This window comes from Neopelma chrysocephalum, unplaced genomic scaffold (assembly GCF_003984885.1).
Source record: "Neopelma chrysocephalum unplaced genomic scaffold, ASM398488v2 Primary Assembly neopelma1_71, whole genome shotgun sequence".
Lineage (NCBI taxonomy): Eukaryota > Metazoa > Chordata > Aves > Passeriformes > Pipridae > Neopelma > Neopelma chrysocephalum.
The window spans coordinates 55,162-78,343 of NW_020897731.1; the positions used below are offsets into that span (position 1 = coordinate 55,162).

The window sequence follows — 23,182 nt, forward strand, 5'->3', positions numbered from 1 at the left end:
AAACCCTGGGTATTTAAATCCATTGCTTGACTTATGTCGTGGGTCTTGGTGTCTGTGATTTTGTTTGTTTTTAATGGTTTAAGATTATTAAGCTCTTGACTGTAAGGTCACCAGACCACCCAGAGAACCATGCCTAGATTATCTGCTCAGCCAGGAGTGGTGTTTGGTTTAACAGCTGAGCACCAAGGCAAAGTATCTGATCTGATTTGCTTTTGTAATTGTGCGGCTTTTAATCTGAGTTACCCCACAGCTATGACACAGGCTCACTGCTTTGAGGGAGAATGTTACTTTTATTTCTTACTGTACAAAAGAATCCACATTGGTGCACCTTTGAGAGCTTAGACAACAGTCATCTCCCAGTAGGTGTTCTCCTGTGGTTAGGATGTTTGTAAGACCTTCCACTGAAATTATTTTCTCATGTGTTAAGAGTAAACTGATTTTCTTTCAGCAAGTATGTAGAGGTTTTTTTCTGTGTATGGTTGACCCATGCCATACTTACAAGGGGTGAGACCTCTGTCAAACTAGTTTGAAACCAGTGAAGAGATTCTGCATTTGTTGTGGAAAATCAAATGAGATTATGTAAGTCTACTTGCCTTAGGGAAGCAAACTAAAATGCAAAAGAGAAAGATGGATTTAGCCTTTTGCTTTTTTGTTTTCTTTATGGAAAAGGGATTTTCTCAGAATTATTCTGGGGAACTCTTAGTGATTTTCTTTTTTTAGTCTGATCTTCTAATCGGAGCTGAGTAAGTATAGTGTTGTGTTTAAGTGATTAATTTCACTGGTACATGTATGTGCATTTGAGATTTTTTGGCATTGTCTCTTGGGATTGCTCATTTATTCAGTATCTCTGTCTCTCTTTGGATTCCTTTTCAGTACGCAAACGTTTGTCAGAATTGGGTTTTGGGTCTCATCATTCTGTTTGACTTCTTTTTTCCTTTTTAAATTTTTAGTAGATTAGTGTTGATTTCTCAGTAATACTATTTCTCTTTGAGAGAGTTGGGTTTTTTTCTTCTTTATACACCAAATTAATGTAATCATTGTATTTGGTTTATAAAATCTTTGGTTCTTAAAATATACCTCATCTTAATGGCTGTAATGCTTTTAGGTGGTAATGAAGAATTACTTGCTTCTAAGAGGAAGGCATATTTATGAAGAATATCACCTGTCAATTCTTTTTTAGAAATATAATTAGCTAATGTTACATTTTTTGAAAAATGCATACTTCCATATTGCTGGGAAAAAGAGCAGTTGGGAAGTGGTCCTGCTGTTGCTTCTGATAAAATTATCTTTCAGTGAAATATCAGGTGACAGTGGCAGCAAACAGTACTGAGCTGAGAGAGGGAAATGAAGCTGCTCTTTCCTGGGCTGCTTTTTTTCTAAAGTCTTGAGTCCTTTTGAGACAACAGAGGCTGATGATACCTTGAGATGGGTAAAAGTTTCTAAGAAGGTGTGGTTGGTGGGATTATGAAATTTTTCATGAGAAATGTCAGCTTCACACAGTCACAGAACGGTTGAGTTTGGAAGGGACTTCTGGAGATAATCTAGACCAGCCTTCCTGCTGAAAGCAAGATCATCTAGAGAAGGTTGGTCAGCACTGTGTCCAGTTGTGTTTTGAGTATCATCAAGGATGGAGGCTCCAGAACTGCTGTGGGTAAATATGTTCCAGTGTTCAACCACTCTCACAAATGAATGGTTTGGGTGGAATTTCCTGTATTTCGCTCTCTGCCCATTTCCTCTTGTCCTTTCGTGGGATACCACTGAGAGGAGTCAGGCTCTGTTCTTTCTACTTGTCTCTTCCCCACCCAGTCAGCGAACACACATGGATAAGATCCCCGAGTCTTCTTTGTTGAGGCTGAACAATCCTGGTGATCTCATTCTCTCCTTGTTTGACAGACGCTTCAAGGCCTAAATCATCTTTGTGGTCCTTCACTGGACTCACTGCAGTGTGTCCATGTCTCTCTCACGCTAGGGAGCCTAGAACTGAGCCTGGCACCAGTCTCACCAGTGCTAACCAGAGAGGAAAGATTGCTTCCCTTGGCAGATGCTGGTCGTGCTCTGCCTAATGCAGCTTAGGACTACTTCCAGCTTTATCAGCAAATCAACCTTTATCACTACTTCCTACAAATACTTTTTTCCGTATGCTTGGAAAATTGTGGAAAATATTAATCCAATTCAACTTTTTCTTTGTATACTGGGGTAATTAGTTTCCTAGTAATGATCAAACACTGGCAAGGCTTGTATCAGTATTTTGTATGAGTGTTTTGCTTGTTGTCACTGATCATGGACGTTAAATGTCTGTATAGTATGAAGTGCTGTCAATTTTAGGGTATTCTTAAGTAAGATACAGATCCTTCATTAATGATTTTACTTTACTACAAGGCTTTTTCATTGGTATTAGACAAAATAATTCTGTGAATGCTCTGAAAATATAATTGATGTATGCAAAATGAAATAATGATTACTAAGTTTTTACTGTCTATTGAGTAGATTGAATTTTTTAATTGGTTCTTTTTTTGGTTACGGTTTTGGTTTGTTTTTTTTACAGGCTGATCAAGGTCCAAATGCTTGTGAATGTCACGTTTGCAAACAAGAAGCCTCAGGACTAACAGCCCCTGCACTTGCAACTGGAAGGCTGCCTGCTGGCCACCAGTTTATGAATCCTGAAAAACCTGCACATCCTGCACTTCATCTTTATCCTCACATCCATGGACATATACCATTGCATACAATTCCTCATCTGCCTCGTCCACTTATTCATCCCACCTTGTATACTACTTCTCCCTTCACACACAACAAGGTAAGCCAGACGAAGGACATGGATGCATCCTCATCCCAGGAAAAATGCTGTACATCTGAACAAAACAGCATGACTACCAGTCAACAGTGAAAGTTGCTTTACATTGTGGTTTGTTTATAGTATTCCTTTTGTGAGGAATAGTGAGGGGTGGGGAATAAGACAGATTCAGAACTGGTGGAAGATTGGTACAGAAGGGCTAAGGATAGTTTTTGTCAGGAAGACTGATAATGTCTTTACTGTGATTAGAGAGTGTGTTGAGTCAGATGAGTCTTGAATGGTGGAAAGAGTGATGGGACTTTAGTCAGTGTAATAGGACTAATTAAATATTAATTTCATTTGTATCAGAGGTCAAAATTTAGTATTCCATTTTGGCAATAATATTCTGAGATTTGTAGTTCAATATATTAGTGATTTTTTTTTTTGAGAAAGCAAAGGCATAGGAGCCTTATTTGTAAGTTTTGTTGTGCTTTGAGAGAACTTGCATTTTTGCAGGTTCTGCAATATTCTTTTGACCTTAAACTTGTAATAAACAAGAGAAAGATATGGAACAAGAACTAGGACCAGGTGGCAGCTTTTGAGAAGTAGGAGTCAAAAACCAGAGTTACTATTAATGGGATGTTGTTTCACACACTATTTAAATGAGTTGAACTGTGGGTGCTGCTGAAAAAGGCAAAGCCTTTGTCATTAGATGCATATTCCTGTTGTCTCCCTTTCGTCTGATCCAGTGATCCTGTGGTTGCAAGGAGAGTAAATTAGCTCACCAGGATGACTGTTACTGACTTTTACTGTCCTCCTTAACATCCACTTGTTTTCTTTTTTTCCTGTATTATCAGTGTCCCTTCCTTTGTTGCAGTGTGCCAGCAACAACCGCTGCTGTTGTTCTGAAACCCTGTTAAGTGTTTTTTTGCACCTATGTATATGAATGTTCTTTAATGCAGGTTATTCCAGCCCCTCCCACCTTCACCATTAGTCAGATAATGAAAATTCTTCTGTATAAAGAAATGAGACTGGGTATATAAGTAATTTGTTTGGCCATGAGTGTTTAGGCTTTTGCGTCTGAAATGTCATTGGACTCAACTGGTATTTTTAATATCTATATCTACTTCTGCATAGCTTTTCATTGCATCAAATCTAGTGCAAAAATAGAATAAACTCACTTTTCCTTGACTTTTTTTAAAGCAGGCAGTAATTGAATATAATGTTTGAATTGCATAAGGTCTGTAGGAGAAATTACATTTTAGAATGTGAATAAACAATTTCAGCCAGAAGAAATGGGATGAGCCAGAACAACTTGCCTCTATAGGAGAAGAAAGTGTATGCCCCCCCCTTTTCTTTTCCAGTTTCTTCTTAAAATGAAAAGGTTTATTCTTTGCCTGTTAATTTTAAGTCAGGAACCTGTTAATACTTGGAGATGAAAAAAGCAGAAGAAAATAATCAACTTTTTTATGTTTTATGTGTTTTATTTCTTTTTCTCTTGCCCTTATTTTCAATGCTGAAGTGTTTGTAATCCCTTTTTCACAATTGTCTAATGTGGTAGTGATTGGCGTGTCAGGCAGCTTGGGCTTTGAAAGGTAGTAATTACTGATAAGTTCTACATTCATACAAATACTGTTTTTAATTACATATTAACACAAGTATTTTGGAGATTTGGATGTTTATATTCATCATTTAGCTGTATCTAAAAGCAGTGTTTTTGAGTATAAAACATATACATTACATACAATCTGTAATATATTATTTGCATTAATAATCAACAAATCAGGTTTTTTTATCATTCTTGGAAATATTGTTTATTATGCTTTTTATAATGCTTTTCACAGTTAAAACACTGTGATTTGAATATTGCTGTTGGAGTGACTGTGTAAGCAAACAGAATATTAATGAGGAAAATACTCTTTATTTTTGTAGGCATTACCACCAGCTCCAGTTCAGAATCATACAAACAAGCATCAAGTATTCAATGCATCTCTCCAAGATCATATTTATCCAAGCTGTTTTGGGAGCACTCCAGATTGGAATAGCTCTAAATTTATAAGTCTTTGGGGTTCAGAGATGATGAATGACAAGAACTGGAATCCTGCTACATTTTTGCCTGACACAATTCCTGGTGAGGGTTTGTTACTACTTCACACTGACTAGATAAAAGCCTTGTGTTTTATAGGGTTTTTTTTCAGGAATGGTTGGTTTCATCATCATGGTTTTATAAGATGAGATTCTGGCAGATTTGCTGCCACTTCTACTACAGAGGGGCTGAAAATTGAAAAATAAATTCTTATACTGGGGAGAAGATGGTAAAGGCAAAAGAATAGCTTGCTATTTTTCATCTATAGTCATTGTAGAGTTATGGTTGTCTTCAGAAGTTTGGGACTGTAGAGAAATGGGAAGTAAGGAGAAAGTTAAATAACTTCTAGAATTCTACCACAAAGGCCTGCCTTATTTCTACAGGCTAGTAAGAGCACTGGTAACACAGCACTACATCCTACTTCTTATAATGCACAGAGATAACTGCATTGTCATTCAAAAAGACAGAGACATAAATCAAGAAAAAGATTAATTTGAGCCGGGAAGCCTTTGCAAACACTAATGGTTAAAGTGACAGAGAGTAAAAGAGAAATTACGGAGAGAAAGAAAACTTTCCAGTCACATCACAGCAAATATTAAAATGCCTTTTTTATTTTATTTGACTTGTATGAAAAGGGAAGTTTGGGTTTGTGTTTTGGCTTTTTTTTTCAGGCTGATCTGCTGCTAACTTGTGTCAGGTTACTACAGTGATATTTAAAAGGAAAGGCATTAGAAACATCCAGAAAACTTCCTCCATAAGATAGCTCATCCATTTCAAATGTAGTCATGGGTAGCTGTTCTAGCAGAGGGGTGGTGGCACATTTGGGTGGAAGGTCTATCACAAAGGTGTTACTGTAGTTAAGTGGAATGTCAAATAAATAAAGATAAGATTTATCATGTTGTATTGACAAAAGGATATGTTGTTTGTGGTTATAATTGTTACATGGCTAACCTGGACTTCAGATATTAAGATTATATACTTAGCATGTAAAATGGTGTCCAATTTTAATTTTTAAATTCTAAATGGATGAAGATATCTGTAACATCTTTGCTACTTGTTAACATATGTTTAGTAGTCTTCTTACAATTGTAACTTTAAGGTTTGTGATTTCTGCTCTGTGACTTCACAGCACTTTTTGTTACATCTCCATTATTTGGGAGGAGGAACGGGGAAAGGAGAATTCCCTTCATTAATCATACTAAGCCAACAATAACAAAATATATCTTTGCTTGTCTGCTTCTAAATTAATGAATGTTTAATTCTAAATCCCATTAAGACAATTCTGTAATTCTGTGATTCTGAATTACTATGTGTGTTTCAATTGAAGGGAGTGATATATTAGCACCAGCACTCTCAGAAATAAGACCCGAAGCACTTCCTACTACATCTAGCAATGAAACAACAGCAGTTACTGACAGCAAAGAGAAAAAAAATGCTGCAAAGAAGAAATGTCTGTACAATTTCCAGGATGCCTTTATGGAAGCTAATAAAGTTGTCATGGCAACCTCTTCTGCCACTTCTTCTGTCTCCTGTACAGCAACCACGGTGCAGTCAAGCAGCAACCAATTCAAAGTATCATCCAAGAGACCTTCATCAATAGGTAAGCACGTGTAATTCACATACAGCTTTAGTAACTGGCTTGAATACCTTTAGCTAACCATGAAGATTTATGTATGTATTTATTTTGGTAATATTATATCTTGATGATTTTTGTTAATGGCTGTTGTTATTACTCCTGAGTTAGTCTCTATAATCCTGGATTAAAGAACTTTATGAAAGACCTTGATGTTAGGGTTTGAAACTGGTAATAGAAATGTGTTGAAATACTTCTGACTTTTAGAGAAACTGAGAACATCCAGCACTTTGTATGATTGATTGAGTAGTTAATGGAGACCTATTAATTATTTTTAATTGTGTTTTCTTTTTTCCCCCCAATTTAGGTGAAGTGTTCCACAATATTAATAAAGAGGACCATAGACATTCTGCACCAGTTGCACCACGAAATAGTCCTACCAGTTTAGCATCCCTTCCTTCACTGTCTCCTGCTGCGCTGTCTCCAGCCTCTACACCACATCTTCCAAACCTTGCTGCTCCTCCTTTCCCCAAAACTGCTGCAACAGCCCCTGGATTTGTGGATCCTCATTCAGGTCTTTGTCCTACTACAGTTGCACCTCCTACTTCAACCACAGACAGCTCTGCAAGTGCCCCACCAAGTGTCTGCAGGTAAGTTTGGTGTGGTTATTCTTGTTGTTTTTTACAATAGAAGGGAAATGAAAATACAGATACCTCTTCTCCTTTGCCACTGGTTGTAGTGTGAAAGAAGAGCTGTCTGTGTGTTCAGCAAGTGAAACTGAGCACAGATACTTAGTATACAACTTGGTGTGAGACTTCACAAATACGATTTCTGTTGCAGAGTCTAGTTACTGAATTTAGAGTCCTAAAAACAAATGTTTGCTCACTTTTAGAAACGTTACCTGGGGATATACAAGTCAAACTCTACTTTTTTTTTACTCTGTCATTGCCAGTAGCGATTGCTGCTGCTGAGACACAAACCTGTTGTATAACGTACCAGTTTTCTGTCAATTTGGCACTACGTGGCAAGCGGGAATGAAAAGCTGTGAAAACTTGTGGAGTCTGTAATTTAGCTCAAAATATAAAAAGGTCGTATGTGGTCTTGAAACCTGCCACATGGTAGCACATTTTCCTGACTACACTCAAGACGTCTTAGGTATCAGTCCCATCATTTATACAGTGGTTATAGTGTGGAAAGATGTGATTTATAAAGGTTGTCAGAGGTCTGGGAGGTTGGGAGGAGTTTGGTGGAGCTGTCTCTGGTAGTGCTCTGTATTGTGGGAGACTGACAGTGGTGCCAGCTATTTGATAAGTCTGGAGGGTGGAGGCAGAAAAGCAGCTGAGTCATTGCTCTAAGGGCTCTGTGACCTCTAGGGCTGTGATCATGGATGCTGTGAATGTAGCCTCCTGGCTACTATAGGTTTTCAGGGGAAGATGCAAGGTTTAGGTAGAGTTTGGTAACTGCGTGCCTAAAGTACTTCTAAAAATGCCCTTATTTCTGTTATCAACTGGTTTCATTGATGGTGTCACAAAATAAGTAACTGTTGTTTCATACATGAGAATTTCTTGCAGTTTTGTAAAGAAATTTTCTGGTGCAGGGAGGTAACTGAATATGGGCAATTGAACACAATAGCTAACTGTTATCATCATCTGCAGGTGCTAACGTGATATTTTTAGTTTGTAAAAGAATGAACTGGGAGACAACCCAGAAGCAGTGATTGCATTCTGGGGAGGGAGAGTGAGGTTAGAAAGAAGATTTATATGAATTTGGTAGGTAAGACAGATTATGGCCTGTTTTCACCTTTCTAACATAAACAAGGAAATGCTAGTCCTAGACAAGTGAGGGGTTTTTTTAATACTGCTTTCTTTTGAAGAAAAATCACATCAGTTTTAGAAGAACTGGACGTAGATATGTTGGGTGCACAGTTATACAGAGCTCTGGAGGAAATTAACTGCCATGTAGATGCTTTTTGAAGAGACATGCTAGTATTTCCTCTTGAAAATAAAGTTGCAAACAGGGTGATGGCAACATTTTGGTTTTAGCTGACCTTGGGTTTTTTATTTAAGTCAAGAGCTTGCAAATCAATCTAAAACCAGGGAATTTGCAACTACACAGCTTTCTTCAGACCACAAGTGATGAGATGGGCAGCAGTTTCAAAAGCATTAATTTAAAATATCTAGAATCACTATTTCTGAAATACTTTACCTGTTGAAAGCCAGGAAGAACAGTTCCAAAACTTATTCTTGCTTCTGTTTGTTCAGTGAGTCACTAGATTAATTTTTTTATAAACCTCTTTCCCAAGTATCAGTTTACCTTCTGCTTGCTTTGGAATGTCTCCATTCGCAAGCTAGTGGATGAAGGCTTTAGGGTTGGGTACATTATTGGTGGCTGATATCCCAATTTGAGAATCATTGTTCCTGGTAGATGTACATATAAATGTATATAGTTGGTGATTTGTTGTTTTGTTTTTTTGGGTTTTTTTTTTCAAATACCTTATCTATTATCATTACAGTTTTTATAAGCTTTTTCTTAATTTAATATAGTGATCCTGATTGTGAGGGCCATCGCTGTGAGAACAGTAACACATATGATCATCAACAGTATGATGGAGAGGAGAGCCAAGATGAAGATAGTTGTTCAGAGCATAGCTCCAGTACCTCAACATCCACAAATCAGAAGGAAGGAAAATACTGTGACTGCTGTTACTGTGAGTTCTTCGGCCACGGAGGAGTAAGTTGTTGTATTTTAAATTGCTTTTGTTTGTCACTTACTCATCATTGATTGCATGTGATTTATCAGACTGCAACTAAGGGGGTGGCATTGGAACTCAAGGGAAGTTGTAAAAGGAGTTAGAAAGTAATTTTCCTTTGAAATGAAGAATTGAAACAAACCTTTCCAGTTGAAAGCATTCAAGAGCTATAAAAATTACTAAAAGATTTAAGAAGCAACTGACTTGGATAATAGATACCATGTTTGACTGAAACTGCAAACAGGGTTATTGAACCATTTCAATAACTTTACAAAATTCATGCACTCATCTATAGTACTGTAATTATAATAAATGTGATGAGTTTGGGTAAAGTACACTTTATATAGGATATTAGTTAACATCTTTGTGGCAATTTATGAGCCATTCTGCCATCTGTAAAAATACCAATCCTTGAAGTATTCACTTAAACTTGATTCAAAAAAAAAAAAGAAAAGGAAAAACACCTATTCTTACCTAGAACGTATGCCATGGAAGTTTGAATTATATTTTTATCCAAGGAAAACCCAAACTGCATTTTCACTGTTTTCAGAGTTACAAACCATTTTCTTTACTGGGGTATTTTGATAGGCACTGAGTTGTATTTGTATTTAAAGGATGTTTTGAAGAAATTATGAAGTTCTAATGCATGCAGGTTATACAGAATCTTTTACGTTCTTTATTTTAATACTTTAGACTTTATTTGAAGAATCCTTAAGTTAACTTCATACCAGTAACATGTCTAGTGAAGTCTTGTAAACATATATTTTCAATTGCACAAATGAAATGCTAAAAGCTGTCAAGTTGCCACATTTAGTTTTTTCTTTATTGTAAATCTGTGTATAATCTGTTTTAATAATCAGCTCAGTAGCAGAATTTGAGTCACTGGCATTTTTCCCATTTGAAATAAAAGCTCAGTTTGTAGGCCATGGATTGCATCAAATGCAGTTTCATCTTGGTGCTTGAAGTGGATTAAAAGCCCCTGTGGCTGAAATGGCAGGGAGGGGATACCATTTCTCCTTGCATGTTCCCACCACGTTCACGGTTTATCTGTGTTTAATAGTTACCTGATGGCACAGTAAGTTATTCATGTTGCTGAAGTGGCAGAGTGCTGCAGGATTTTTAAGTTAATAACCTTTGTTTTGCTGGTTTAATGAGTTGAACTGGTGCAGCTGCAAACAGATGGGCACTGAGTCCAGTACAGGAGGGGAGAGGGTAAGGCAACAGGAGGGGAGGAGGAATGAGGGAGTTGAGAGGCAGGAGCAGTGGGTGGGAATACCGATATAAAACGTGATGCAAGGGTTCTACTTGCAGGATTGTTAAGTTATTGATGTGACTCTGCTGTAGGGGATGCTGGCACAGAGCAAGATAATCAGCCCTTCACAGTTATAGCCCAGGGGGCCGTGTAGCCCAAACTCTGAAACAGACTTCATAGAAAATAAAAACCAGCAAATGTCTGCTCCTTTCAAATTCTCAGATATGGTATACCAATCACAGAAGAATATGGAAATCTCTTTTCTTGCTTTTAAAAATTTCTTTGTCTTCTCACTCATGTGATCCTCTTCAAGATCAGTCATTCTTTCAGTTGGAAAACGTAGTTCACAAGCCAGCACCAAGTCTGACAGGTCTGTTGCCGGTCAAATTCACTTTTAGGTGCACCTACAATGAATGAGGAGTTTGATAGTCAGGTTTGGACCTTCCACGTTGTTTGAAGGTCTCAAAAATTCCAAAACCTCAAAAGTATTAGGTCAGTGAAATTTTTCCATTTGGTCACTACATTTTTGTCTTGTGTCCTTCAGCCTCCGGCTGCACCAACCAGTAGAAATTATGCAGAGATGCGAGAAAAACTTCGTTTACGTTTAACAAAAAGGAAAGAAGAACAGCCGAAGAAGCCAGATCAGATCTCTGAAAGGGAAAGTGTTGTTGACCATCGAAAGGTGGAAGACTTGCTACAATTTATAAACAGCTCTGAAACCAAACCAGTAAGCAGTTCTCGTGCAGCCAAGCGAGCCAGACATAAGCAAAGAAAGGTAAGACATAAAAGTACATTTATCCTAGACCCCATGTTTTTGAATCTGTGCAGTCTCTGTAAGTATGCCACTGTACACCGACTTTATAATAACGCTGTGTTTTCTGCATAGTTTATGGTAGACTGCCTGTTTGTTTCCACACAACCAGCTTACCTGTTCTGGTGCTACCTAAGGAGTTATGGTGGTAGATGGGGAATATTCCTCACAGTGTCATTTCCATGTGTTTTGATGTAAGTCAGCTTTATACTGGAATTTCCCACACTTAAGAAAGTTATTTCTGAGTGTCAGAAATGTTAAGAATTTTATTATTTTGTAGCAATGACATATAAAAGTGGGGGAAGTTAGAAAGCCACTGTTTCTGTATTGGGATAATGATTATGGTAAAGTATCTCTGTAGGAGGCCAGGGAACATAGGTCAGTGCTTTTGTGACAGAGGAAGAGTTGAAGTTTGATATTTTTAGAAGCTGGCACTGAGCACCTTGCTGTCCTGTCTGACAGAGGTTAAGTGCGGTGCCAAGTGATGACACAAAGGGTTATCCCAAGATGAAGTGGCAAGCTGCAGAGAGGGGGCAAAGAAGAAAAAATTACAGATTGCTTTCAAATGAGAATTGGCAAAAAAGATTTCTAAACCACTTCAGTATGTAACAGTGAAATTATTTTTTTGAAAACAGTATTTGCTGAGTTACTAGAGTAAATTTTTTTTTTTAAATTGGAGCAAGCAGGACATCTGCTTTTCTTACTGCAATTCAGGTGTCAGCCTTAGGTTTCAGTTCAAAGCACAATAAGATTGGTTGCTGAATGTTTTTTGAAGTCTGGTAAGCATGTTATGTGACCATGCTGTAAATATTTTCTTGTTTGTGGATTTCCATCTGGCGCTACTTCTGCATTCTTTAAATGATTCCATGGGTTTGGAAGACCTAATGTTCACTAGTTAAATTCTTTAGGTTGTGTTGTAGCACTGTTCAGCATCCTGAAGACTTAGTGGATTATTTATAAATAAAATTAATTTTGTAAAACTCAGATGCAAAATTCACTTTGCTCTTGCAATGCACTTTGAGCATAAAAAGTGAAAGATTCTCACAGGGTTTTTTCCATGACTTCTGTAACTGAAAAAGTAATGCCATGCAGGAACCTGTAAATGTGCAAGAAAATAAATGGGCATGATTGTTCTCGGTGTATGACTTTCATTCATTTTGCTAATGATGCAAGTTCAGTGCTGCACAGCAAAGTTTTAGGCAGGGCATTGGCAGTATTGACTGGAAAAAATCCCTTGTGCCTTTGCTTTGGTTAATGAACTTATGGATGACAATAGAAAACTTTGCCATCCTTAGTATTTTTGACAACTTTTATTGTAACTATTATGTGCTTAGTGTTTTGGTGCATGTTTTTAATGATTGCTCTTCCTAAAGTTCCTGAACACTGAAACAGAGCAACTCTGCTGCCATAGGAAGAGAAAAGGTAAAAGATACAACCTGATGCAAACATGAGTTACCTTAGTAATAAACACAGTCGTTGAGAAAGAAGCTGAATGTTTTGTTTTCAGCAGGTTTTTGTGGATATGGAAGGCCTTGATAGGAAGTTAGGCTTAGCAGTAGCAAAGAGAAGATCAACAGCTGGTATTAACAACAGTCAAATGAGTCACAGAAACATAGAAAATGGAAATATAGAAAGGATTATAATGTGCTTAAAAGGGCAGATTTTGTGTAGTTATTTGCTTGCTCTGCAGACTTGTGGATTAAGCGTGTTCATATGTTCACATCTTAGTATTTATAAAGTTCATAGAGAAAAGTTGTAATAATCCCTAAAACTCTAAATTTCCAAAATATTTGTCACTTTCCATAAACCTATTGTTAATTTGCAGCTTGAAGAAAAAGCTCGACTCGAAGCTGAAGCCAGGGAGAGGGAGCATCACCAGTTGCTTGAGGAACAGAGGCGGCGTGAGGAAGAGGAAGAAGAGAGGCTGAAACAGGAATTACAGCGGCTTCAAGAGCTTCAGCAGCTGCGGGCCGTAAAGAAAAAGAAGAAAGAACGAAGCAGTAAGGACTGCCAGAAGGTGGACATGCTCACTCGAAACTGCCAGGCAGTGAAGGAACCTGTCCCAAACGCACCCGAAGACATTCAGAATGGTACACTTGAACAATCAGAAAAGATTGAAACCTCCTCCGGTTCACTGTCAAGACACGTGAATCACACAGAACAGAGGCCAGTTCTAGAGACGGGCTGTGAACTATCCAGTGTAAACACTAGAGACTCAAAGCTGCTCTATCAGAAAGAGGGCAGCGTAAAGCAGCATGAGCCCCTCTCTTTTCTGCTTGATATTATGCATCAACATAAAGAAGGAAACAGCAAACAGAAACTAAAGCAGATAAACAAATCATGTGTTGAGCAAGTGAAAAAGCCTGTTGAATCCCCCAAAGCAGCTGAGATTCAGACTAAAACCAGAAACCAAATAGAATCCAAAGCAAAAGCAGCAGAGCTCCCAACACTTGCAGAACCTAAAAAGGATGAGAAGAAAATGAACAATAACAACAAAAAACAGTTGAACCATGTAAAGGAAGAGAAAGCACCCATAACAAGTGAATCCCCTTCACCAAGTGAACAGCAGCAAAATAATAAGCTAATACTTGCAGATTCTCCTCAACCAAAAGGCAAGAACAAGAAAAACAAGAAGAAAAAAGGGGACAAAGTCAACAATTCCATTGGTAAGTGTGTAAGAAAGTTGAAGAACTTGGGTTGTTTTTATTGTTACCATTTAAATCCAGAAGTCTGACATCTGTATCTTCAGGCCTTCCTGCCAATGTAAATTTGAGAAACTGGTGTCAGGAAAACTCAAGTCATCACAACTGTAACAATTAAGAGATGGATAGTGTTCTAGTAAAGAGGTGTAGGATACTTTCAAAAATAAAATAACCAACAGGTTTTGTGTGGGGTTTTTGTCAGTTAAGAAAGCCAGTCTTCTGGAAAGCCTGTCTTGCTTAAAATAAATATATAATTTAATTCAATAGTATGCTGAAATCCATTTTGAATTTCTTCAAAAGTGAGGTTGTTTTTCATATGGCATAGTATAGTATAGTATGAAGTTGATCCTATTCTTTAAGCAAGAGAAAAAAGGGGATTCTACAGTCAAAGAATGGTCATTCATGCATAAATATGCGTTTTTTCAGTAGAAATAATTCCTTTCTTATATTCATTGCATTAACAGGTAAGTAAATAAAAAAAACTAATTTACTATTTTTGCCCAAGTGAAAAGTTGCAGTGGATTGTTAATTAGTTGATAATATTGTGTTCTCTGTTTTAGCTTGTCCTAGTAAACAGAATTTTTTTATTTATCCTATAGAAAGAATAAAGCCATAGAGATTGAATTGACTCAAGCAAGTTACACTTGAAAAATTTTATTTCCAGCTTATTTTTTGTTTGCCTGAACACATCGAACAGCTAATACCAGAGCTGAGAAGCACATGCAGTGCTGACTGGTTGGCTTTGTCAGCACACCAGTTAAACTGCTGTTCTCAGGGATCACCTGGTAGCTGAGTGGTAACAGTGCAAAAATGAAGTGTATGGCAGTTCTTGCTGCCGTTCTGACTGATAAGCACATCAGCATAGGAGACCTTAACCCTTCGGCAGTCTCTGCCAGTGTTTCAGAGTATTTGTTTGTTAAGCTTTGTTACAAAATGTAAACCTAATTCATGGTTGTTGGAAGTGCTAGGTGTAGAGCCCAGCTTTGCTTTTTTTGTGGTTTCACGGTTGGGTTGGGTCAGCCCACCAGTCTTTCTTTTTAAATCTTATTTTTAATGTTTCCATTCCATGTCAGTGGAGCAGCAATACAGCATTAAACCACTGCATGCAACCATTTTCTCTGATACCTTTAGTTCTTGTGGTATGTTTGGGGTTTGGCTTTTTTAATTTACCAAGAAGAATGTACTCCAGTGATTGGAGCAAGATAAAGCTGCAGAACTGGGAGCAGAAAGAGGAGACTGGAGACATTTGAAGGAGAAAATATTGAAGAGGGTGGTGGTGATGGAGGGCATTTACTGTAGGAGAATGCAGGTACCTTCCTGCATCTTGTCCTCCTCCCTGCCCCCACTGTTGTTTTCTGCTGCTTAAATCAAGTATACTTAAAATTTCTGAAAGTTAATGCTTAAGTGTGAAAAAACACAGGGACATGCTTCTGAGAGAATTGTGCTGCTCTCTATAGAGTTGGGACTGGATTTCTACTTTGAGTAGTTCTGACTTTGGAGCTACAAGAAAGATACTGTAATACACATTTTTTCATGTAGTTGTAATTCTTTTAAGTCATAGCGTTGATGTACAAAATTAGCAAAGACACAAAAAATGAACTGAGAAAAAAATGAGAACTTGGGTAATTGAGAACATGAAAAGAGGGTAACAAAGCTAAGGGGTTTTACCTGAGTTTTAAAATGAAGTGTTAAAGCAGTGAACATTATTGCTTTTGGTGAGATCTTTGTTTCTTAAAAAAATGTATTCTGGCAGAGTATTTTAACTTCTTGTTATAAAGAGGCCGAAGAAAACTAGGAGTGTTAGGGAAGCCCTGTGTTTATAGGGCCTTCTGCTTCTTCAGAGTAAGTTGAACAGCAAATACATGCAACTTTTAAACCACCAGGAGTGTCTTTAGAAGAGCATTGTCTATTCTCATAATCTCAAGGATTCTGGGGTCCAGGTGTGTATTTGGTGTTTTTGGTTAGTTTCTTTGTCTCAGCCTTTTTGGAATGTTTTGTGAAGCAGCTTCAGAAATGAGATTGGAGTATATATGTGGTCACAAAAGAAATTTCAAGAGGAAAATGTTCAAATTGGTTTCTACAAAAAATTATGCTTTCTGATTTATTTCTTTTTAAAGTACAAAAGAGAACCATACACTGAGATAGTACAATATACCAAGAGACTTTTATGGTGACTTTTTTGCTATAGCTGAGGCCTAAATTCAGGTCATATATTAATGTGTTAAATGTGGTTGTTTTTTGGTTGTTTTTTTTAAATCCTAATGGTAGCTAGCATGACTTAAACTCTTTCAGACACAGCCTGATGATCACGTCCCAGAGGGAGTACGGCAGCTGTAGAAACCCAGAATTCTTAAAGTATTTTTCTTTACAAATACTATTTTAAAAATATTTCCTAAGCTACCTTTTTAGTAATAAGATCAATGAATTTCAGACATTCAACAGGTATCTAATTCATTGAACCCTTTGGATAATTTGACTATTGTCATGTGTATTCCAGGTTTATGCTATCTTTTTGCAACCCATGCAATCAGTAAATTTACTGTTGATTAATCTCTTCCTTGTTCCCAATGTAACTCCTTAAAGACTGGGCAGACATACTAGTATAGGAGGTTTAAGAAGTGTCTTTTTAATTATAAATGTGTATTATTAATTATTAATTCAGCTTAAATATGAATAATCAATAGTCTACAAAGTTCAGTCAGTTCTCCAAAAACATCTTTAATGCAACTTCTTCAAGCTTTTTCCTCTCTCCTTCCCCCCCTCCCCATGGAATCTAACATAGTGTCATCCTTTTTCCTTTGTAGATGATGTGTTTCTACCCAAAGACATTGATCTAGACAGTGTGGAAATGGATGAAACAGAGAGAGAAGTGGAGTATTTTAAAAGGTAAAGTTGTTGCTTCTTTCCATATGTCATGGTTGTAAAACAAACAAAAACAACTCCGCTACACCAACCCACAGTTTAATAACTAGCTCCTGGCAGAAAAGCCTGTGTTACACTGTGGTGTAACATAGCAAATCCTGTTACAGTTGAATACTGTAACAGCCACCAGAGCTGTGATCTGTGGGCACAGCTCATAGCTGAATAGCACAAATACAGAAATGACTGCCAGAATTATCTGTGTCCCCCCCAGGTTCTCATCGAGGCTTTCAGAATATTCTCCATTACCTTTTTTTTTTTCAAAGTAAAGTTTGCGTGAATATTTCCTTTATTTTCCACATAGGCCAAATACTGATTAGTGATTAAAAAAAAAGAAAAGAAAAACCTAACATTATTTTAACTGCTGAGCAAATAAAACCTTACTGTTTAAATTTCCAAACAGATACTTCAGAAAGGTTTGTTCATTGTTTTCTTCCTTGTTTACAGGAGCTATTAATTGGGAATTCTATACGCAAAGTAGAGATGATATAACTGTGGGATATTAATTTATGCCAATCATTAAGAAGGGATGCTTATCATAAAATCATAGAATGGCCTGGGTTGAAAGGGACCTTAAAGACCATCTAGTTACAACCCCCTGCCATGGGCAGGGGCACCTTTCACTGGATCAAGTTGTTCAGAGTTCCATCCAACCTGGCCTGTTACAGTGACAGTAAAGAATAGCATGAACCTTTCCTTGTGAAAGCTTTTTATTCTGTGCATTTTGGTTGATTTTGGGATTTATGCATCATATTGAGAGTTGGACTTGATCCTTATGAGTCCCTTCCATCTCAGAATATTCTGTGATATTAGTTACTTTTAAATTCCTCAAATATGAGGAGACAGCTCATGTTTAAATAGTGTAGCACATGTTCTCCTGTAGTACTGAAATCCACTCAATCCACACAATCACTCAGTTTGTGTTCTTTAATGTTGACTAGGTGTGCTAATTTCCCATTAATACATTTAGTGAGCCTTTTAGCCAAATCTGAAAAGTTACAAATAACTCAGTTTGCTGAATTGAATAATTCAGGACGCAACAGTAGTATTTCATAAAGCAACAAAAGCTATTTGTTTAAAGGATGAGTTTTTTAAGCGAGGACTTTCAGTATTAATTTTTCTTCTAAATTTATATAGTTTTCATAGCCTTTGTGCCTGGGATGTGGGTCTTGCAAAAGAACAGAGTACCGCTGCTGCTTAGTATTGCTGCAAAATGCGTGTATCTGATTACTTACAGAGCTACAGTGTACAAGACGATGAAATTTTCACCAGTGCGTGGTCTCTAGTCTCAAAAGTTATTTTTCTGAGTGGTGCCAATTAAAGGATTTTTTTTTTAATGGAAATGTAGGTTTTACAAGTGAAATACACTGTGTATTAGATACTGCTAGTGTTGGTATAGCATAAGCCTTTGTTATGGAAATATTCTTAGCTTCATTCAAGTTTGCAGTATCTGCAGCAAATAGAAAAGTTCTTTTCATCAGTTATTTACTCACAGTAGGATGAATGAAACAGTGTCTTGTATTTGGAGAAGTGCAGTTGAATTTTGGAGATAAACTTGTCAAATGTGATTCCAGATGAAGAGTTAGCACTTTAAAGTGGACCGTTTTGTGTTCATTCAGTGATTGGTGTAATCTACTCCTTTACTGTCATCTGTTAGGAATTGTGTGTAACTGTCCTTTTTTTTTATGTATATCTGCTTAGAAAAGGTTTCTGAAAAGCCCTGATTGATGCTGTTTTAGGGGAGAAAAACATGTACTTAATGCCATGAAGGTACCTTTAATGTATAGGTTTCTCTATAATTTGATAATTCCCAGCATAATACTTTGAAGGCTAGTAATATGACTTGTTTTAGTAACCCGCCATGGCAATGAACTGCACAGGCCCACTGAATTCATACTTTTTACTGATGGTTTGTTCATTCATCGTCTTTTCTTCTTAACTTGTAGTGGCATAATAGATGGATACTTTAATTACACTCTGACATCAGGATTAATATTGCAAGCTACTTCTAACTTTAGCGTAGAAAGAACAAAATAAGCCTAGTTTTAACCTTCCACTGTACCTGTTCTATTATGGTCCTTCTGTCTGCTCCCCTTTTTTGGCTTTCATTTATTACAGAAGCAGTAAAGCTTTCAAGAGAGGTTTACACTACTTTAATGCAGTCATGGAGCCTTTAGCCTAAATCAGCTACACCTTGCCTCGATAAAGTTGTTCAGCATGAATTAACAGTCACTGAAAGGCTTGCATGTGGCAGCCTTTTCCGGCATTCTTCCATAAATTGTGTTCAGTGAAAGTGAATAAGTGGATTTTTGTTCTAAAGGTGTTTTTCCAGGCATGTTGGGCTACTTATCTACTGTATTATACAGGCCTCCTTTCCCTAGGTCTTTGTCTCACATGTAACTTCTCTGTGTTAAGGAGAGAAGCAGCAGTGTCCCATTGCATTGGTGATGCTGCTTTACACACTACCTACCACTCATTCAAGTGATAGCCTTTCAAAGGTTTTTGGTGAATACAGTGATGCCGTCTCTGTTTCTAGTTAACTCACTTCTGTGCTGCTAAATACGCAGCATTCCTTGCTACCTCCTTCACTTACTCCTGATAATACAGTGGTGTTTAAAGTAGCTGGTTTATGATGTATTTGAGTGATGGACAAGTGATTTTTTCAGGTATGATTTTTTAAAGAGGTTATGTCTTTCTGAATGAAAGCTGCTCTTCAAAAGGGGGATAACACAGGCGTTTTGATTTTGTGTATATTGATTTCAGTTTATCACTTTTTTCTTTTCAGATTCTGCTTGGATTCTGCCAGACAGACAAGGCAGAGACTTTCCATCAACTGGTCCAATTTTAGCTTGAAAAAAACCACCTTTGCTGCACATTGAAATGACACAAGATGGGGAGGGAACCCTGCAGGAATCAATGAACGACAACTCCACTTATCTGTCCTGCTGTGCTGAGAGCTTATCTGGTCTTGAGCCAGTGCTGCCTTGCCTTGTCCCCAGTGCTGTGTGGATCTGCACTGAACCCTTTGGCCTGATAATTCTTGCGGACTGAAAAATTGCCACTTTCTACCTGAATTTGTTAGCTTGTGTGCTTGTAGTCTGTGAGTGAGACTTACTTGATTGTAGCTGTATGCCGTTGGAGTTGGAACAATAGCTCTTTTCCATCTCCTTCTGAATGCCTTGGCCTCAAAGACTTTAAATTGCTTAGGCTTGGGTGGAGGCCAAAATACTAGGTTGCATCATCTGCAGTGGCTCCTGTCACTTTTGCATCTAGCTATGTTTTGTCATTCTGACTCCTGACAAAGGAATGGACCTAGTCAGTTGTGCTTTCATCTGCTCCAGAATTCTCCTGACATGACTTCATGAAAAAGAGGCTCTTATGGGACAAGTATTCCCTCAATTCTTTCACAATCTACTGTTTAAGAGTGTACAAGTTACGCTATTTGTGTTTTGATTTTTTTTTCCTGACTTGTAGCCAGCTTGTGTAAGAATACTTGCAGAATGAGAAAATTTAAAAAAGAACAGTACTCACACTATCAAATCTGTTATAGAGTGTATAATTGTATTAACACTGAAGCCTAACTGGCTACTTTTTTAACATATTGTTAAGTAATATTAAAATCATGTCTTTCTTTTTGAAAGATGGAATACATTAGTATGGCAGATGACTTGTGTCTTGCTTTTTTCCTGCTTGGGTGGGGAATGGGAAGAAAGAAGCATACCAAAAAAAGTTTTCTAAACTAAATTTCATTGTGTGTCAGAATTGGTCAGTGAATGCTAATTAACTTTTGCATATTCTTTGTTTACCAACTCACATGATAGGAAAACTGCTGTCTGCTAGAATGAGAAAGGCTCCTGCTGAATGCTGGAATTAAGTTTCTGTGAATTACTTTAATATTTCTATTTCAGTGGATAATTGGTGAGAAACAAGATAATACAGAAATTTCCAATTTAATGTTACTGCAGAAGTGAAGTAGGTAGGCTCAGTGCTACTGTCATGTAAATAGTTAACAGTATAGTGATTTACATTTGCATTGTATGCCCAGTGAGAAAGAAGATGGGTCATTTAGGAATTTGGTCTGTGTAAGGATAGTGGGCTTGTAGAAGTTTTTCTGATATTCTTTTCAGAATAAAGACAACAGAAGTGTTTTTACTTCTAGATGACCATACCATATTGTAAGGTGGTCATCTTCTTTTTTCTTTTTTTCTTTTTTCTTTTTTTTTTTTTTTTTTAAGAAAAAGGAACTTCCACTCAGCACATATTTAAAAGTACAATACAGCTTCAAAGCCCATTAATATCCTTTTCCAGAACCATTCCACAGTTTTCTTTCTTCTACTTGTTAATGCATATTTTTCTGTGATCCACACAACTTCACATCCCTCTTTTTAATTCTGGAGCTCCTATCCCAATGTGTGCTGCTGGTACAGAATATACTTGCTCAGCTTATACCCAGCCATTGTAGGTCAATGAACCCTTAGTCTGTTCTTGTAGACATTTTGAGAACAATACCTCCTCAAAATGTAGTCCCGGGACATAAAAGGGACAACTTCTATTATTATTTTTCAGATTGAAGTTGAGGAAGGGATTAATAGCTTAGCCTCACTCTTTTAGCAATGCAGTATTGTAGCCTATGGACTTGTTTGTGCTGGAGGAAGAGCAGCCCAAACCTAAAAGATAAATATCTATGCCACTTAGCACCAGCTGTCTCTGCAAAACTGTGTGCTCTTGAAAATACCTGCTCCAGTTAGTGGAGAAGAATGAACTTTGTCCACTTTGTTCCATGAGATTGTGGAGGCTTGCATCTGTTGCAACCTGAGTTAGATCTTAGTTTTTTTTAATATATGTGTGTGTTTATATATAAATTATGTATGTATGTGTTTATATAAAAGGCTGGAGAGGCTTCTCATGTAGCACAGTGACTGGGGAAAAAACTGTTGTTAGAACAGTGGAAGCTGGATGTTTGTGAAACCCAGCTTTTCAGACCTTTTCAGTTCTGAGCCATAACACAAGATGGCAGTGCATGTCATCACTAAGTCAAGGTTCTCAACAAATCGAGAGGTGGGATGGGAAAACTGATGTCACATGGGTGAATTTTGGTGCAGATCCCAATGCTTTGAAAGTACCGAGATTTTTAATGGTGCTAGAAAACTCATTTAGCATTTGTTTTCACTAAGAATTGGGTAAGAAAGTTAGCTTTATTCTCTACTAAAAAAGCTGTTCAAAGAGTGATAATAGGACTGCTTCTCTTAATTTTGAAATCCTGGGTTAAGACAAGAGAAGTAGTACTTTTGCATCTGAGGAATATATGTGTGTATTTGTAATATCCTTCAGAGATATTTACCTTGTGCTCCGTCATGAAGTGTTAGTACAAGTGATGTGCTTCCATACACTACACAGAAAGCACCAAGAATGAGTCTCCATGCATCTGCTGTTGTTGCACCTTGATGAGAAGTTAAAGGCAAATCATATTTTTTTAAATTTCATAAGTGAAGATAAGCATTGTTTAGTCTGGGGAGCCAGGAGGTTTGAAAGGAGGTTGTAGTGACAGGATGAGAGGAAATGGCCTCAGGTCGAGCCAGGGGAGGTTTAGGTTCAATATTAGGAAAAACTTCTTCACTGAAAGGGTTGTCATGCATTGGAACAGGCTGGCCAAGGAAATGGTGGAATTACCGTCCTTGGAAGTGTTCAGAAAACATGTGGGTGTGGAACTTCTGAAAATACTTTAGTGGTAACACGGCAGTGGTAGGATTGAGGTTGGACTTGATAATCCTAGATGTCTTTTCCAATCTAAAGGATTCTATGAATGTACTGGCTTCAATTCTACCACTTTAGTGGCCTTGGGCAAATGAGTTAGTTACTGTGACTCCATTCATTAAATGGTTTTATTGAGGATTTGCTGAATTATGACCATGTTTCTTAATGCCTAAATTAAATAAGTAGTGATGTGAAGCCTGAGGTACAACCTATTGGAAGCTTTAATGTTCTACACTGATATTTGTGTGGTTCAGATCCTTTCAGTCCAGAAAAAATATGTTCAAAGCTAGCTCCAAGCAGAGGAGACAGCTATAAATAATACATCATGACTGAGTAGATTAGAGTTCTTCATAGGAGTTGGAAGGGGGAGTAATTCCAATGTTGAGAGTGGCCTACTTTAATAGCTGTAGTGTAGCTTATCCCCCTATTCCTTACTCATCTTAACCTGTATGAAAGATGGATATCTAAGTTCTGGAGGTGACTGGTGGCATATCTACTTTATGCCTGTCTGCTGATACCAGTGCTGCTGAATCTGAGGGTGTGGTACTGTCAGGCATTTCCGT

At 37.4% G+C, this 23,182-nt stretch overlaps 1 protein-coding gene across 4 annotated transcripts in view; it reads left to right on the top strand.

Moving 5' to 3' along the window:
- Positions 1 to 21,023, top strand: part of FAM193A (family with sequence similarity 193 member A) — a 45,890-nt gene extending 24,867 nt beyond the window's left edge. For all 4 annotated transcript variants that reach the window (XM_027686596.1, XM_027686597.1, XM_027686593.1 and 1 more), the window contains 9 exons: positions 2,546 to 2,797; positions 4,706 to 4,904; positions 6,187 to 6,459; positions 6,800 to 7,082; positions 8,976 to 9,162; positions 10,978 to 11,208; positions 13,070 to 13,910; positions 16,751 to 16,832; positions 19,651 to 21,023. In XM_027686596.1, the coding sequence (XP_027542397.1) occupies positions 2,546 to 2,797; positions 4,706 to 4,904; positions 6,187 to 6,459; positions 6,800 to 7,082; positions 8,976 to 9,162; positions 10,978 to 11,208; positions 13,070 to 13,910; positions 16,751 to 16,832; positions 19,651 to 19,744 (2,442 nt within the window). In that variant the 3' untranslated portion in view covers positions 19,745 to 21,023. The remainder of the gene's footprint in view (positions 1 to 2,545; positions 2,798 to 4,705; positions 4,905 to 6,186; positions 6,460 to 6,799; positions 7,083 to 8,975; positions 9,163 to 10,977; positions 11,209 to 13,069; positions 13,911 to 16,750; positions 16,833 to 19,650) is intronic.
- Positions 21,024 to 23,182: the final 2,159 nt, after the last annotated feature.